The sequence below is a fragment of the Homalodisca vitripennis genome, chromosome 4, assembly GCF_021130785.1.
Source record: "Homalodisca vitripennis isolate AUS2020 chromosome 4, UT_GWSS_2.1, whole genome shotgun sequence".
Classification (NCBI taxonomy): Eukaryota; Metazoa; Arthropoda; class Insecta; order Hemiptera; family Cicadellidae; genus Homalodisca; species Homalodisca vitripennis.
In genome coordinates this window covers 68,132,070-68,149,767 of record NC_060210.1, presented here as the reverse complement: position 1 = coordinate 68,149,767, position 17,698 = coordinate 68,132,070, and the positions used below count along the sequence as shown (strand labels likewise).

General features: G+C 34.5%; 1 protein-coding gene across 1 annotated transcript in view; it reads left to right on the top strand.

The window, feature by feature from the left end:
* The first annotated feature begins 675 nt into the window (after positions 1–675).
* Positions 676–17,698, top strand: part of LOC124359462 (ABC transporter G family member 23) — a 183,210-nt gene continuing 166,187 nt past the window's right edge. Inside the window, exon 1 of the mRNA XM_046812218.1 lies at positions 676–1,016. Coding sequence (XP_046668174.1) covers positions 955–1,016 — 62 coding nt within the window. The 5' untranslated portion in view covers positions 676–954. The remainder of the gene's footprint in view (positions 1,017–17,698) is intronic.

Below are 17,698 nucleotides of genomic sequence, written 5' to 3'. Positions count from 1 at the left end.
TTGAAAATATGGGTTTTAAGAGCAAAGAGACCTCCTGGAGAATATCATGTGCATATTCAGTTCAATGTGAAAGTAAATATAAAACAACTTCTTTATCTTTACACCTTAAAAGCCAGTGGTGTGCTGTGTGCTCCAAAGTCGAAAATGAATACAAAATAACCAACTGAAAGCCTATTAATCGTAATAAGTTTGACTTCATTAATATTATCAACATCATTAATTAGTGGTCCCATACCACCAGCTAAGGAAGTTCTGCTGTTATCCTGATATTAAATGTAGTCTTAAAATTGGGTGTTTGGTCTTTGTTTTGATATGCTGCCAAACTTCACTTTCAATTATAAATTCCATACCATCACTATACAACGGCTGACAGTGATATTTTAGGGAAGGGCTTTCAATGGACCTCAGCCGACATGGTGGATCGGTCACCATTAATTTACATTCTAGCCTCAAACACTCCAGGTATAAGTCCACACCACTAGTTCCATTCATAATTTTACGTTATTCTGTATTATTAGGTGCTAAAGACTAAGTTATCGATATCCGAGTTAAAGCGAAACGCCGCTGCGAGAATGTCCGGAGATCTGTGAACATGTTCAACTGTGAACCGGACTGACTTTCTCTCCTCCCCTCCCACTGTAGAGCGCCACGCCAACATAGAAACCTGTCCTGTAGTGACTGTGTCTGTGCCTGGCTTGGCGGGCGGTGTCTTACCTTGACTGAGAGAAAAAACCTGTTCTGGACGAGACCGCAACCACCACTTTCCTCTCTTCCGCGTCGCTCAATTTTTATCAGTTTCCCATCTGGTGGAGTCTGCTACGCCGACTTGTCAGACTTCGTTATGGTTTTCTGATAATCACAAGTATTTTGTTGTGTTTCCAGTGCACTTCGGGGTAGTGATCGCCGTTGTTTGTTTGTTTGTTTTGACGGATTTTCGAATCAGTTTGTGACGCAATGGATTCCGAGGCGCAGAACGAGAAAATTAAGCGGATGTTTAGCTGGAGCAGCAACATAACGTATGTATACAATAATAGTCTATGCTTATATAACAATAGCATACGATGCAATAACGTAAGATGTCAGAGTCTGATTTATTTATGTTTTCTTCACTCAACTCTTCTCAACTGAATACTTAAACTGTTTTTGTCACTGTAACTATGTAAACACACACACACACACACACACACACACACACACACACACACACACACACACACACACACACACACACACACACACACACACACACACACACACACACACACACACACACACACACACACACACACAGACACACAGACACACAGACACACAGACACACAGACACATACACACACGCGCGCGCGCGCATGTATATATATATATATATTTGTATTTCGACCATTTCAAAAATATTATACATTTTGTATAGCTGGCTGCGTAAATAAATCATAACTCGGTGAAGATTCTTTCACACAAAAATAACCTGATATTACGGAGTATCTAAGGATCTGTAACTAAACTGTTACCGGTCAGTCCAACAAAGTAACTCACTACATGTGTTAGGTACCACCATAGTAATAATAATAAAAAACTTGCAATAGAAAGTTTTTATTATTCCATTGCAGCTGTAATTTTTGTATTTAGTATAATTTGTATGTTATTATAACACATAATAAACCAATACAACGGAGTATAGAATAAGAACTCGACAAATGTTATCAATTAACCCAACAAAGTGACTTGTGTTACTACGTCCCGTGATAAAATAACATTTAATTGTACTTGGTTTGTTTACGAGTTTTTTTGATTTAACGATTTTCTCGTTGCTATCATTCATAAGACCAATAAAAATTATATAATTTCTAAGTTTACATTGTAACCCCAAATAAATAGATTTCTTCTTTACATCAAAAGGAACCTATGTACCAAATTTCAAGGTTCTGTGGACTTTATATCAAGAGTATTGCACGGAGGACAGATAGATGGACGGACAGCGATACAATTTTATGAAGGCTAAGTTTTTGTCAGGATTTTAGTGGTATTTAGTGGGTTAAACACAATTTTAGGTGATAAATTTAACGAGTTGTACCGAGAGTTATAACTGCACTGCAAAACTGCATTTTCTATTCATAATGTGTGGTTAATTAAACCATTAGTACTACCTCATAAACCGGGCATTTTACTCTGTTGAAGAGTACTTAAATACTTAATTTACCTATTTATATTTCTTATTTGCCTTAAGTAAGTTTTTTGAGCAAAAGTGTAATTTGTACTTTTGATTTCTCATTCGTTTAATTTGTTGTTTTGACTGTGACAATTATTCACATGTTTATTTTAGCTCTGCTAAAGAATGTAAAGACGATATGAAACTTTTATTGAATAAATGAATAAATTAGGTTCATGTGTGTGCCAGTCGAGGTTCTAGGCGTTCTGAGCTTGAAGTCATACCTTGGCTCCCTTACTATGTCATTTACCCAGAAGTCATAGTGGCCATTGTCTAGAGAGGGGAGAACTCTTGGTCTTGCCGGCTAGCCGCTGGAGAAAAATAATCAAATACTTTTGATAGGGACATGGTAATAACTTTAGTATTAATTCAAATTGTAAATGTCACACATATTTATGAATGCGTTCTTCAAACTCAATACAAAATTCATTTATGAGTGATAAATGTGGCATGGAGACTTCCCCTCCTCACTTCCGTAGGACTGTCAAGAAAATCCCTGATGTTGGTAGTTGTTCGGTTGGCACAACCAATGAGCATTCGAAACGAAGCGTAATATTCGGCGAAAACAGAGTAGTCGTATCTTAGACTAAATTAAATTAAAAAACAATCAACATTTGAATGTAATTTAGATCCAGTTCATCTTCCTTTTATTGCAGCATCTGGTATCTGTCATTGGCTCAGATTGACTCCTGGAATCTGTAGTTATGTTCCTCTGAAGACATCGAAAGAAAGTCTGCGACGAAGACAATTCTGCAATAAAAGGAAGGTTGGACTGGAGCTAAATTACATTCAAATGTTAAAACAAAACTAAAATTATTCACTTTTTAATTTAATTGTTTTTAATTCTACAGATTTTAAAAACGAAACGCCACTGTTGAATATGCAGTAATAAAATAAGTTAGTTTGAATCCGGCATTATACATTGCACGCTTTTAATATATTTTGTCCGCAATTTAGTTTTAAAGAAATATCACAAATACAAACCTGATTCGGAAGTATTTTCACAGGGGGTCATCGCTCTTAAGATAAAGGAAGGTTAATATACTGGTCAGTTCATGTTATCATTAGAACTCACAAACAAGGACATGGATACTTTCATGTTCAAGTTCAATCTTCTTTATTTTCTCAAAATACATATATACATACAATTTACCTCCCAGTGCACCTCAAGCGGCGCGTGCGGGAGTTCAGTTGAATCATAATTACAATTAATTATCTTGGTGTTCATTGTCCAATTTATATTCCGATTAAATTGTCTTCACTTAAACAAAATTTACAAACCAGCAACAAGCAGTTTAAATTTAATAAATAGTATACAAGGAGATTAATATAATATAACTTAGAAAAATCAGCATTAACAGTAGGCTAATTTACTACTAATAAACTTTCATGCCGTTGTCCCACAGGCAGGCGTACAGTTTGTAATATTCAATAAAAATTGCATCTACGACTAAGTCATTCCAGACCCGTCCAAAACTGTTTCGTATGTCTCCGAAGTTTTACAGAGTAGATGGATTTTTTGGCACATGAGTGGGAAGTAGACCCGTCCGACCTATGTCGGGACTGGACTGCAATATGATTGGCGCATGTGAAATATGGCGAATGTGAATACATGTTATTTCCGAAGAGAATGTAAAATTTATGTTTAAATCGCTCCATACATGTCCGTAATCCAACTATAAAGTCTGCCCCTTGTTAAAGACTCGGCAGGGTCTTATTAAAATAGTGTCATCGTCTGTCCATGCATGCGATAACTATTGGTAGAATGGTCCTAGAGCCTTGAACATGGTACATTGGTTGCTCTTGGTTTAAGGAGGAAGAACTCTATTGACATTATGGTCCAAACGGTCAAAATGAAAAGATAAATGTCAATTTCTATAAATCATACATTAATCTTAAATTATATACACATACTTTATGTTCATTATAAAACAAGTGGAAAGGCAGTACACAAACCGAAAGAAACCAATAGACTGACCGATAGAAGTGACTACTTCTGAAAATAAAATCAAACACAGACTAAAATATATGGTAAGATACTACTTTGAAAAAAATCTAACTACTAATTCATTTATTCATGAGTCTAACGAAAATTGATTAACTTACTGCATCATTCAATAGCAGTATTTAAAGTCCATCGGATTCTAAATTGAATTTTAGCATGGTTAATATTAATTCCTATTCAAGTTGGCAACTAGTTTCGTCATAACGAAATTATAAATAGATTAAAAATAAATTGATTAGATCTTTTGTACCTTAAGCTGTAGTGTAATTTAATCCTGGAAGAAAATTAATCTTTTTGTAACCTCTACACAACTACATTGCGCTTAACTTACATTTACTTAAAATATAATTTACGTAAAAACAGACTTTAATACAAATTTTGCTGAAGAAACGTTAAAACCATTAATTGACTTTTTAAAGCATAAATTATATTTAACAATGTCCAAGATAAAGCATAAGTGCAACGAGATATGGAACAACAAGATATATAGCAAGGTTTTATTCTAGAAAATTGTTATTTCTTATTTCAGTTATTACAAACCCATAATTTAATTTTTAGAATATAATAGCAATAAAAATAAAGTAATTATTTCTGCCTTTCCATTTTTGGTCAGTATCATTTTCACTTAAATATTGTCTTTCCGAAATAAGGAATAAAAATTAGTCCCACCCCTAGCGGCTACAGAGCGAACAGGCGTGACGTGACGTTTACGTGACGCGAACGAAAGTTTTCCCCCGTGCAAAACAGTACATCCATAGCCCGGAAAATAAAGTAGTCACTTCAATAAATGTTGCAATGGAATAATAAAAGCAATGTCGATTGCAATAAAATATTATTACAATGCCTTTACTGAGTATCTGTGAAGGAGGCATAGTATGTCCTACGTTGCATAGTTAGTTTATAATCATAATTATTAGTAGTAAAAGCTAGCCTATATTATACTTGTATAATGTACCTTTAGTTTATTATTTCTTGATACTTTGGTTCACAATTTCTAGTTACACTGTTTACCTTTACTACATAATATTAAAAATATAATAAGTCGTGTCTACCTTCAACAGGATATATGACATAATTGGTTTGCCTCCTACTTTCCATATTAAAATCCTGGATACGATACTACCGTGGTTATAGGAACTGTTCACTCTAATAGTTAATAGAACATCCATTGTGTTCCGAGCCTACTGGAGAGGTTTGACATGTTCATGTCCCGTAATATAGCACACGTAACTTCGCAACCGGTTTCAGAGCACAGGGGCATGCTCTAGCCGCGAGCGGAAGTAAAGCTCGGTTTACACTATGTAGCAGAGCTATACAGCAGAGCTACATGTAGCACAGCTATATAGCTCTGCTACAAGTACAAAAAGTGACACTGGGGATCTGCTATATAGCCCGGCTATATAGCAAATTTAAGCCTATTTTTTCTGCTATATAGCAGAAAACGTGCTATCCAAAAGTTTCGGTAAACATCAAAGGGATTCTGAGCTATATCTAGTTTTGCTACATATAGCTCTGCTACACGTGCATTTTTGTTTTAGCAGAGCTAGATGTAGCTGCCCCCTCCCTAGAGGCTGCCGCGGCATCTTTGATGTCACATGTTTTTACTGTGATCTACTCATTTTGTAGTCAGAGTGCTTCTTGTACAGGCTGTGTTCGCATGTTCTTTTATGCGTGTACGATTGTGCAGTAATGGAGAATCTTTTATCCAATATCTTCTTTATCTTCTTTGTCTTGAAAATATCACAGTAGCTGCGGCAAAAGCAGCGGCTGCTGCAAGAACTACCTTCTTCTTCGGCATCTGGCTGGGAAATGAGAACTACGGTTTCTCCCAAGCTAGATGTAGCTTTGCTACACGGAATGGCATAAAATTTTTTACTTGTAGCAGAGTTACATCTAGCAGAGCTATATATAGCTCATGGAGCTATATATAGCTAATTTTTAATATAGCTCTGCTATATAGCAGAGCTATATAGCTCTCCAGCTACATAGTGTAAACCGAGCTTAACAGTCTGTTGCGGTTTCTCATTTAGGCTACAACAGAGCGAGCGATCAGAGAAACCTGGGATGTGCGTTGTTTTGTTAAGTATAAGCAAGTATTGCTAGTCTTCTGTAAGGACAATTTCTGCGAGGTATTGAGGTCAAACGATTGTGAATAGGAAGTGTTATTACAAACCTAAATATTATTAATTTACACTTTAACAATTTGGGATATTACAATTGACCATTATTCAACAGGCATATTATAGATTAACGCAAAATTACAAGATGTGTATAATCATTGATGCAGATAAAAATACTGTTTGGAGAAAAAATAAAAATGCTTTTAGGTCGTATTAATAAATAATTGTCAGGGATTAAAATGCAAAGACTAAAGCTACGGGTATATCTGGATCATTATGGTCTCATATCGTCATACTCGAAATTGATGAATTAAAGTCTCCCAACAATAAAAACCAATGAAATATAAGTCATAAATATGTTATTCCACTCATTTAAATTAAATCATTTAATTATTCTAAACGAGATATGTTTAATATGATTATTATTGCTTAAATAATGAAACAATAGACGAGAAATAAAGTTAATTTAAATTTATCCTATCAAAACACATTTAAAACATTTACACTTACAAAGGAGACTAATTATAACCAAACATATTTAAAATTCAAACTATTCAAGAAGGCTGAAGCATTAGATAGCAAACCGTAACAATGTATCTATTATCAAATAAAACTGTCAAATCTTCCAAAGAAGAAGTTTAAAATAAAACTTGATTTTAAAATATTGTTGAAAAAGAAGTGCTACCAAACCGTCAAATTCATTTATCTTTACTATTATATAACAATGATGTCTGTCTGTGAGTTCGTATATGTTACTTGCGTAATCATGTAAAAACTACTGAACCGATTGTAGTGAAACATTACATGGACACTCTTAGGTTACCTGGTTAACATACTGTATAGGGTGATTCATAGGCTATTTCGAAAATTCCTCCGGACTACGCCCCACTGGTCTTGAAAACTCCCTTTTGGTTTAATCAACAGATAATAAATGTGTTTTAATCATCTGTCAGTGGCAAGAGTAATAAGTATAATAATTTATACTCATTTAAACAGATGACAGTAATTTAATACCATTAGTAAATTACCACACATTTTGCAACATTTTATTTTTCGAGGGCTTTCAAAATCAAAGACTCCATCGTCAGGCAACTTTACATATGATAGTAATGTTTGTCATTATCATAGAATTATACAAAACAAAATATAGTTATTAATAACATTATTAACGTAATAGTGTTAATAATAGTATTCAACGTAAGAAGGAAAACTTATTTTAGATTAAAAACAACAAGAAACATAATTGTAGAATCGAAAGAAATTGAAAAATATATGTCAGGCTACGTAAAATGTCTATTTAAATTGTATCGAAATAATAACTAAAAATAAAAAATCTATTATTTTAAGGGTCTAGAACAAAGAAAGAAATCTAAAAATGAATAAATCATTAAAAACAACCTTCAAGTGGATTCGATAAAATCTCTTGAATTTTACTAAAGTTGTATTGTCAAAACTGTATTGTCTACTCACTCGCTCAATAAATAAATCATTTGTAGAAGGTGAATCTCCAAATTTATATAAAGACACAGAAACTTGTCATATATGAGTATCTATATTTCAAAAGAACAATATTATACCATTTGCAATAACCATAGATCAGTTACTTTCTATAAAGATTAAAGTATTTTTTTTAAATTGTGTCTGTTCGTTTAGTTTCCTTTTAAACTGTTATGAACAAAGAAGCGGATGTATGACGTATTGAAGACGTGATCAAAATGTTATATCAATTGATATTGGAAATGTATAGATAGCCTTATCGTCATTTACCATGAAAAGTGTTTCGGACATTTAAACTTGTGTATTTTTTTAATTTATTTATTCATTTATAATATAGACACAGTTCGTATTAGAAGTAACCCAATAAACGGTTTATTTACTATTTTTAACATGAAATTAAAAAAATTTTCAAACTATAGACTGACGAATGGATATAAATAAATTATTGTCTTGGAGAATAATATTTGGAGCCTGACGTAGATCTTTTACCTCAACCAAATATGGGTTGGTGATTATACTTCACTAATATTGGCCTAGCAATGTCAAAAAATAGGCCACCTATTTTGTGCATGCCTAAAATCATGCAACAGTGTCTCCAAACATGATAACATTCTGGAATGCGGTAGTATTTACATGGTAGAAACAATATCATTTTAGGCTGAAATATATTTTTATACCGTTGAATACACAAGAAGAAAATCATTCAACAGTGTCTCCAAACATGATAACATTCTGGCGCTGGTATTTACGTGGTCGAAACAATATCATTTTAGGTTGAAATATATTTTTATACCGTATTTTTAATATAGGAAATAAAGAAGAAAACAAAACCTTTTATGAGCTTTAAACCTTTTACTTTATACAACAACTTATGTAGGGTTTAAGCAGTTGCTAATCTTCTAGGTTTTCATGTTAGACTGATAGCTTCCTGTTGGAAGTAGAAGGCGTTTGGGGTTCATACGAGGCTTTATCAGGGCCACATTTCTGTCAATTGCACTAAGATTTCCGTTGTTAGGAACTCTTCAAACGGCTGTAGTTTAATGTAATTAATTAATGTGAGTAGTTGTTTAAATGATATCGAGACACTCTTGTAACTCAATGCCGGCCTCTATTAATAATTATTGTTGTAACTGAGATTTGACTTGCAGCAAGTGTGACTCTGAATCAGTATTCTAAAATCGGTGCAGTCAAGTAGTCATACATTTTAATCTGGTTGAATTTAGTGAACAAATGTGTATAAAATGTGTCACACTAGTTTTGGATTTTTGATTCTTTCTTTGTATATGGCCATTCAGGAAGTAAACGGACATATATTTAATTATACAGAGTGGAAATAATTTTTTTCTACCAATCTTGACAAAATGTATATTTGTCAAGTTCAAATAAATAAGCTATGCCATTTCGTGAATATTCTATCTTGCTTAGGTTTACATATGTTTTTTGCGTTTTTCCTTTGACAAAATCGTAACTGTTTTGCAGTTTTGGTTACAGTATTGCAATTTGGCACTTGTACATGCTTACTTTACTATATTGCATATATAAATTCGCTGCATACTGGATTGATAATAACAAATATTTGTAATACTTTGAGATAATAAATTTAACTCCCCTAATTTTTTAATGTACGACTTAAACACAATCTAAACGCGAATGTTTCACTGAGATAATTAACAAGGATCAGTCAAAAGACTCGCTGGTGTTGTGATGTATCCCTTCAACGGCAGTGCTAGGTCTGACCGTAGAAACGTGCTGTCAACAGATGCTTAATTGAGATATCACTTTTTTCTCTTTTCTTTGATCTGCTTACAATGATTTATTAGCGCAAGCTATAATAATGCTCATTTTCCAAATCGTCCCATAAATTGCCAAATACGATAAGAACGGTTACGAACGTTAACAGCATATTGTCTTTGTGTAATGGGCCTATCAATTAGTTGTGAACATTATACTCAATTGTTTACGATTATTACTCAAATGTCTCGATACTCTTCAATGCCAGTGACATAACAGCTGATGGCCACAAGAGATGGATGATGACGCGCAGACTGTATTGCTATGGACGAGCTTCAGGTTGTTTTTCTTAACTAAAACGACAAGTCATCTCCATCTGAGTCCAATTAAAACTCAATCAGAACCTTGTCGAGTAATGGTAGAATTGTGACTGGATGAGGCTAGACAGTGACGTATTAAGAGTAGTAAAGTGTGGGGGCTAGTCAGTGGCGTTCTGAGGGTGGTGGGATATGAGGGCTAGATGGGGGCTACATTCCATGCGTCCTAACTTTTCACTTCGGAATTGCACAGTTTGGCTACGCGTGGGAACACTATCTCATCCCGCCTTCCATAAGTGAGCGGTCTGACGATGACTCATAACTAGGGGTTTTCTGGAAACCATAGTTTTTCTTCAAAATATATTTAACACTTATTAGAAATATTGACATTAAAGAAGTTTTCTCATGACCATGAATGACTAAAACTATATTTTTGGTCGGAGAAGTAATGGTCCTGAAAAATAGTAACAGGTACAAGCAATATGTTTGATGTTATATTTTGTTTTAACGAATAATTACTTACAATTGTCGATTTGAATTATTTTGACATAGTTAGTACTATAAAAGTAGGTTTAATAACGCAATTTTTATGAACATTAATAACTGTCGCAAGGAAAAGATATTAACCTATGGGATTTTTAAAGAACGTTCGTAGGACGCGCGCCTGCGAATCCGCGATAACAGAGAAGGGTGCTCGCCATCGCTTTACAGTGTTGTCGATACCAATACTACACTAAACGACAGACGTGCTAAATGCAAACTTACAGTGCATTGTGGTCAGTGCCGTACCAAGGGTGGCGGGGTATGGGGGTTAGTCAGTTACGTACCAAGAGAAGTATGGTACGAGGGCCAGCCAGTGATGTACCAATGGTAGTGAGGTATGGGGGCTAGTCAGTGGCGTGTCAAGGGTGGAGGAGTATGCAGGCTAGTCAGTAACGTACTAAGAAAAGTATGGTACGAGGGTAGCCAGTGACATACCAAAGTTAGTGAGGTATGGGGGCTTATCAGTGGCGTATCAAGGGTGGAGGGGTATGCAGGCTAGTCAGTTTCGTACTAAGAGTATTGTGGTACGGGGGCTAGTCACGGGTTGGTGGGGTATGGGGTAGCCAGTGACATATCAAGAGTATTTTGAACTGAACTGTCACTCTTCACACTGACTTGATAGTTCAAAAGGCTCACTTTCATACTAAGAAGTTATATAAAATATTAACGACTTTCTCGAATTCTCCAGAACAATCTGATCCAGATGTGTCAAAAAACCTTGCTTTAATTTAAACACAGAAAATTATTTTTATGATGGGATAATTAGGGGTGAAATACGATGGACATAACATTTACCTATTTTTAATCAGCTGGCTACTTGCCTTGGGCTCTCAAGACCTTAATTATAGCCCATTACATTCATACATGACCCGAAATTTCGTGATCTTTGTTTAAGACGGCAATTGCAAAAATTTCCAATTGCTCTCCGTTACGGAAGGAAATACGATACGGCTTGACCGGATTTTGTATTTTTCGATAAACCCTTTGGGTTTTAAATATCTACCATTGAAAAATCTAAAAAAATTTAGATTATAGTGAAAACACTTATAAAGAATATACATGGTGCAAGATATCTTAGGATGTGGCATTTGATGCTGGAGACTGGTGTTGTCTACAAATAGGTAATTTCTTTCTACTCATCACGTGTTTGGCGCTCATAGGACAACCAATGTGTACAAGCTCGGAAAGTTCTGTACAGCGTAACTCCAGATATAATGTTCAAGTGGTAATGATGGACCTACAACAAAGGCGGATGCAAGATGTCCGCTATCCTAAGTGTGTCATTATTGTGCCTGGCGCGTCGTTTCTTGTTTGTCACGCTAATTATGGTGCCCACCATTAGCACTTGGTGTCCGAAGTCCGAAGGCTACAGCCTATGTTACCGCTGTCAATTGTTTCGCAATTTAAAAAACACTTCACCAGGCCAGCTTAGATTAAAAACATTTAGGTGTTTTTATGTATAAAACGAGACATATTGTAACATCTAATTAACAAAAATTGAAATATTCAAACAAAAATGAGGAATTTTTTGTTATAAAAAATGTTTTGATTCAAAATTGATAGAATGGCGCGTATCTAAAATTTGATTAAGTTTTTATCCACGCAAAATTAATTTATCAAACCTATGTTGCTTTCCTGTTCTTAGTACATAGCGTGGATCGATTACAAATTTATTCATTTACCAAAATACGCTTATTTTCGATTTCGTAATTGAACATCGGATCCAGTTTCAATGTGCTTCTTCATTGCACAAACACGCGAAATAAATAAAGAACTCGTCTTGTTTAATTTATTCAACATAGAATTGATATGAAGTTGTAAATAGGTATTTTACAATACATGACTGATCACTCTTGTTCTTTAAAAATATGTAAAACAAACCATTGTTTTGATTTAAGCTCAAGGGGATCAAAATTAAAGCTTCATATTTAAAAATTGGTGCCTGGATATACATAATCCTATACATGTTAAAACTAAATTAAGACTGTCTACGCCAAAAATAATAGATTTGAAGTAGAATTAGTACCTTTAAGATATCGTTGGCATATAATAAAACAATAAACACGATTGCATACTTAAAGCATGCGCTTCACTGAATTTCTAGGAATTTTGAATGATTAAAATCATAGTTTGAATATTTTAGAACCGATACTGTGATGTAACATTTATTTTATTACTTATAAGATTGAATACTTCTGTCGGAAATCTTTCTGTAATCGGTGTGTAGCCATGAGAGCCTTAAGGGATGGACTGGCTGGGGTGAGCTCTTTCCTGCAAGCAGACTTATAGGTCTTTGCCGAGAATGTTTCATGATTTCCTTTCTATTCTTGATTATTTGTATACTTTATTGAACATAAATTTGGTACTATTTAATTTGACAACCCCCTCCCTCTCCCTACGTGACGTCCCATTGAGAAGTTCAAAAAATTAATCAAGAATAAAAAATAGGGAAAATTTAATACACATTATGCAATAAAAACTGTTGCCTAATAGGCAATTTACGTTCGATTGTTATAATTCAACAATCTTGGAATTTGGCTGGGAAATTTCCATTGTTATTGTTGTTGAGAGGACTCACCGTCCTATCTTTGGCTCCAAAACCATGTTTTATTGTTTCTCTTATAAACGTGAGCCACTCTTTTTCCCATCAGGAAATTGTAGCTGCGACTGTAATAATTACAAAATTGTCATTTAGACAGAAATTTTAGAAACAAAGTATCAGGAATTAGTTTTGAATCTTCTTATTGAAATGTTTCAATGTTTCTTCGTTGGATTTGTCTAGGTCCATGTTTCCTAAGCTCCTCGTCACTACAATAACGTATACATATGATAGTGTTACATGTACACATATCACTTGTGAAACCGACACATACCGATATGTTGGCAAACTGGAGTTATGTAAAGCCGAGTGAGAGACTGACTGACACGGTTACCTAGGATGGAGAAAGGGAGCGAACATTCCGGTGTCCGGAACTGTAAAAGATAACACGGGGACGTACTGTTGGCCCTATCCCCTCCCCCCACCCCAAGAAGGAAGAAATTCTGAAGCGAAGTCGGAAACAGAGTTACCTAGTGTGATCGCTTGAATATTTATGTTGTTTCGCATGTTTAAAGAATCTAACTGCTGTAATCTTCAACAGTTAAGAATTTCAGTTAAAGAAAAAGGTCACTAATTTAAAAAATTCCGCTTAGCGCCGGTTGTTAACCACATCTTTTGCATTTTGGATTTACAAATTCATCCCCCTGTAGTAATTGTAATCTGGAATTTAAATTCAGCTTGGACGCACAGCAAATCAATTCAAACTACGTGGCTGTTGACATGAGCGTGCTTGTGTTCGATGCTATGGACACGTGGCTTCTCCTGTTTTGGCAACAAGCTCGAATCGTTGGTGATTGGCCGTTGGCTCTTAGATCACTTGTTAGAGGGAGCCTTTTACCCTTACCCCCGCCTATTGAAATACGATCTTTATTAAGTATTTTAACGCGTTGTAAAACAATTCATACCGTTTTAAAGAAATGTCTAAATTCTTGATAAAATAGTTGTGCTTTAATCTAGAAGCATGCATTTTCAACAATGAATATTAAAAGGTGCTCGTCATGAGTGACTTTTACTTGTTAGAGACAACCTGTCACAGCAAATAACAGACAAACATTATATGCAATCGTCGGTCGAGTTACTTATCGTCGTTTGATGCGTCTCATACAAGACCTCAAGGAGATGAGGTCAATATGGGACGGTAAATGAGCCGGGAGAACAGTGGTCAGGTGTTCCTCCAAGAGTGTATCCTAAACCTTCTCTCCATTTTTATCTAATCTATAGCAGTTAACACCTTTAAACACATACAGGATTTTCCTATCACAAATAAATTCGTATACCAGTTTCTTAAATTTCTTACTTCTGGGCTTGTGACCATAGTATGTGATATATGTTGTCGGTCCGGGACTTGCTTTGAGGCCATGAAGTCTTTATGAAATTTGAGGTGATGAGGTAACTATGTCAATATGGACCACAGTGAACATGAGAATCGGCCTTGTCGTTCAATTGATTCAGTCAGACCAATATCTAATTGGTTCTTAGCTCGTGTTAAACTGCAGGTCCTTGTCATTGGTATATTAGCTAACGACTAATCGATCAATCGATCTTAGACCCAGAAGACTTCGCAGCGTACTGTCATACATCCCATCTGAATCTATCTCATATTTACCCTTTTAACTTGACATTCTGTATCTTAAAGAAAACATAAGTATTGTAACCGCAATCATTTTTAACAAGTTGTAGTTATTTATTTGTTATCTATGAAACGATAAAATCAGATGTAGGTTACGACGATGTAACCTCTTACTCATAATCAGCCTCTTTTAAGATTGTTGTTTTGGGTTCTTCGATCTTCGAGAGTTATACAGACCGAGTGTCATTCGACGGTGGGAGGGTGGGGTGTAGAGGTAATTCACACCTTAAAAATAAAAATGATGGTAATAATTTTCCACCGATGAATAGAATACAAAATTGTCGAATGCAGTTGAAGATCTAAGCAGGAACTATCTAACAATACATACTGTAAGCAGTTAACTATTACATATACCCTAACGTACCATCAGAAATTGTAATATCACAATGGTTACATGAAAGGGATGCTCGCAGTCAAGGACTGAGGTGAAAAGAGCGCAGTAAGATAATTTTGTAATGAACACAAAACAATTTCACTGTTGAGTTAGAAGATCGCTTGCTAGTGGACGCGGCCATCAGAGAAAGCCTGATGGTAGACCTCCGAGGGCGGGAAGGTCGCTGCGCTAGTGAATTTCGTGAGACTTCATAGTTACTCACCGAACTTATGAGCAAGTACAATACAAACTAACATGACTCACTTATACTGATAACTAGGGCCAGTCAATAGAATTAGAACTGGTCGCCGAATAGCGCTGCGAACAGCTGTTCCAGTGATACTCATGTAGTATGATTTTCTATGATTACAAAATAAAAATGTGTGACTTATGAATGTGGCATGTGTGTGGAGTAAGAGGTCGGTATTAACGATTCAAATATGAACCTCTGCGCTGCTCTGATGTTGGGCATACGCCTGCCTACCACTTTGATGTTACATAACTCTCTGGTCGTATTTTATTAAATTGTTCTTTTGCCCAAGGGAAATATCATACAACGTGAACACGACTGTACGAGTATATATTTATTTTTATGTACAATAAAATAACTCATAACTAATAACTGTTAAATAATAGCAGTTAAGATTACAGTATTAATTTGGCATACGTATTATTTTGCTTTATTTTCACGTAAGTTTTGTTAACATTAAAATGATATCTTTGTTGTTTTCAAAATGGTGGTCATCTCATACTCTTAAAAACGAAGCAAGACGTCTCAAAAAGACAAAAATGGTTATAGTTTATTGATTAGTAGCAATTGACAAATAAATTTAAAAATCAGATTTTGGTCTAGTAAAAGTCGTAGGCTACAGCAAACTTAAAATAATTTCTAAAGTAAAATCAAAGTTTTTTGTTATTTTTTATCCCATTCAACATGTAAGCATAATGTTTTTGGGGAATATATTCATTTATCTTGATGTAAATTAATTTTAGGTTGTTTTAATAAAATTTGTTTTGAAAATTAAGTATTCAATGAAATTATTTCATCTGCGTATCTGTATACGGGTGAGATTTTACCTTATTAGTATCTATCTCACTTACTGATAAATATTTAAAAGAGAATAATTTGACTGGAGTAATGATAAAACTAACTAAACTTTCAAATTAGTTATAAGTAAATGATGATTAAATGAGACAGAATAATGATATTTTCTACCATGGAAAATATTTAAACAATAATAGTTAACCTATTATAATAATAGGTGTAAAACACACTGTCTGAACCGAAAAATATAGGTAATAGTAAAATTGACTGACATTTGCGACGTAAATACTTTCGCCTCCCATTAAGTTATTAAGTTTTACATTTTAAAACCAGCTCATATTAAAAAGAAAACTCAGAACTAAGTAAAATTCGTAACTATGGTTTTTCAAACACGTTCCTGTATTTAAAAAAATTACTTTAAAAGTAATAGATTAACGGTAGATTGACGTGTTGTCGCAAAATGTGCGAATGTGTGGGTTTCAATATGTAATCACCTTTAGGTATAAACACGAAATAAGCAGTGGGTAGTAAGTAACCAATATTGCCTATGGACTTTGAATTGTGAGCATTTGAATATTTAGCTATTGAAATATAAGGGGACGATGAAAAATCATTGCCTCAAAAAATAAAGTTAATTTTGATTTTAAGGCTTATGCAGTATCATGACTATCAGCAATAAGGTGAATTGTGACAGAAAGTTTGTGATGCGGTTTGAACCGGAAAACTTGATGGTAGCTCATGAATTAATGACAGAAGATGTTCACTATATGTAAAACATTGAAGTATAACATTTTATGTATGGCAATAGGCATAGAGATATCTAGAGATTAGCTATAAGAGTTTACATACATTTCTGGAGATCAGAGAAATTAAGATATAGGTGAGGTACTTCACATTAGCAAGCAAGAGAATAATGCAAAAGAAATCCATGTGCTAGCCTACTACAAATCCAGTAACTCAAAACGTAACTGTGTTGACAATGCTGTATAGTGAAGAATACTTGTGAACTTGGTAGATCTGAAAGGGTGTACGGCTAAATAACTGAACTTATCGTGAAAGATAGCAGTTCCCCGGTGAACACAGATTCTACTTAGAGTAGCAACACGGTGCAGCCATAAAACCCCCGTACAGACATTTAACCAACACATACATACTGTATATACATTTTGACAGCAATTGTGATCTGTAATATGAATATTACGAGTAAATAATACTGTGACGTAGTGTTTGTCTTACAGTCAATAATTACTACTGCTTGATTTCGAGCTACCTGATTTATAAAAGTTCTTCAACTACTGCCTTGTGAGCCTTCTCTCATTAAGCAATTTCTATCTGTAATATGAATCTTAAATAATACTGTGACGTAGTGTTTGTGTTACAGTAATTATTGACAATCACTACTTCTTGATTTCGAGCTACCCGTTTTATAACATTTCTTCAAGTACTGCCTGTTAACCTTCTCTCATTCGGAAATTGTGATCTGTAATATGAATCTTAAATAATACTGTGACGTAGTGTTTGTGTTACAGTAATTATTGACAATCACTACTGCTTGATTTCGAGCTACCCGTTTTATAACATTTCTTCAAGTACTGCCTGTGAACCTTCTTTTATTCAGACATTATTATTTGT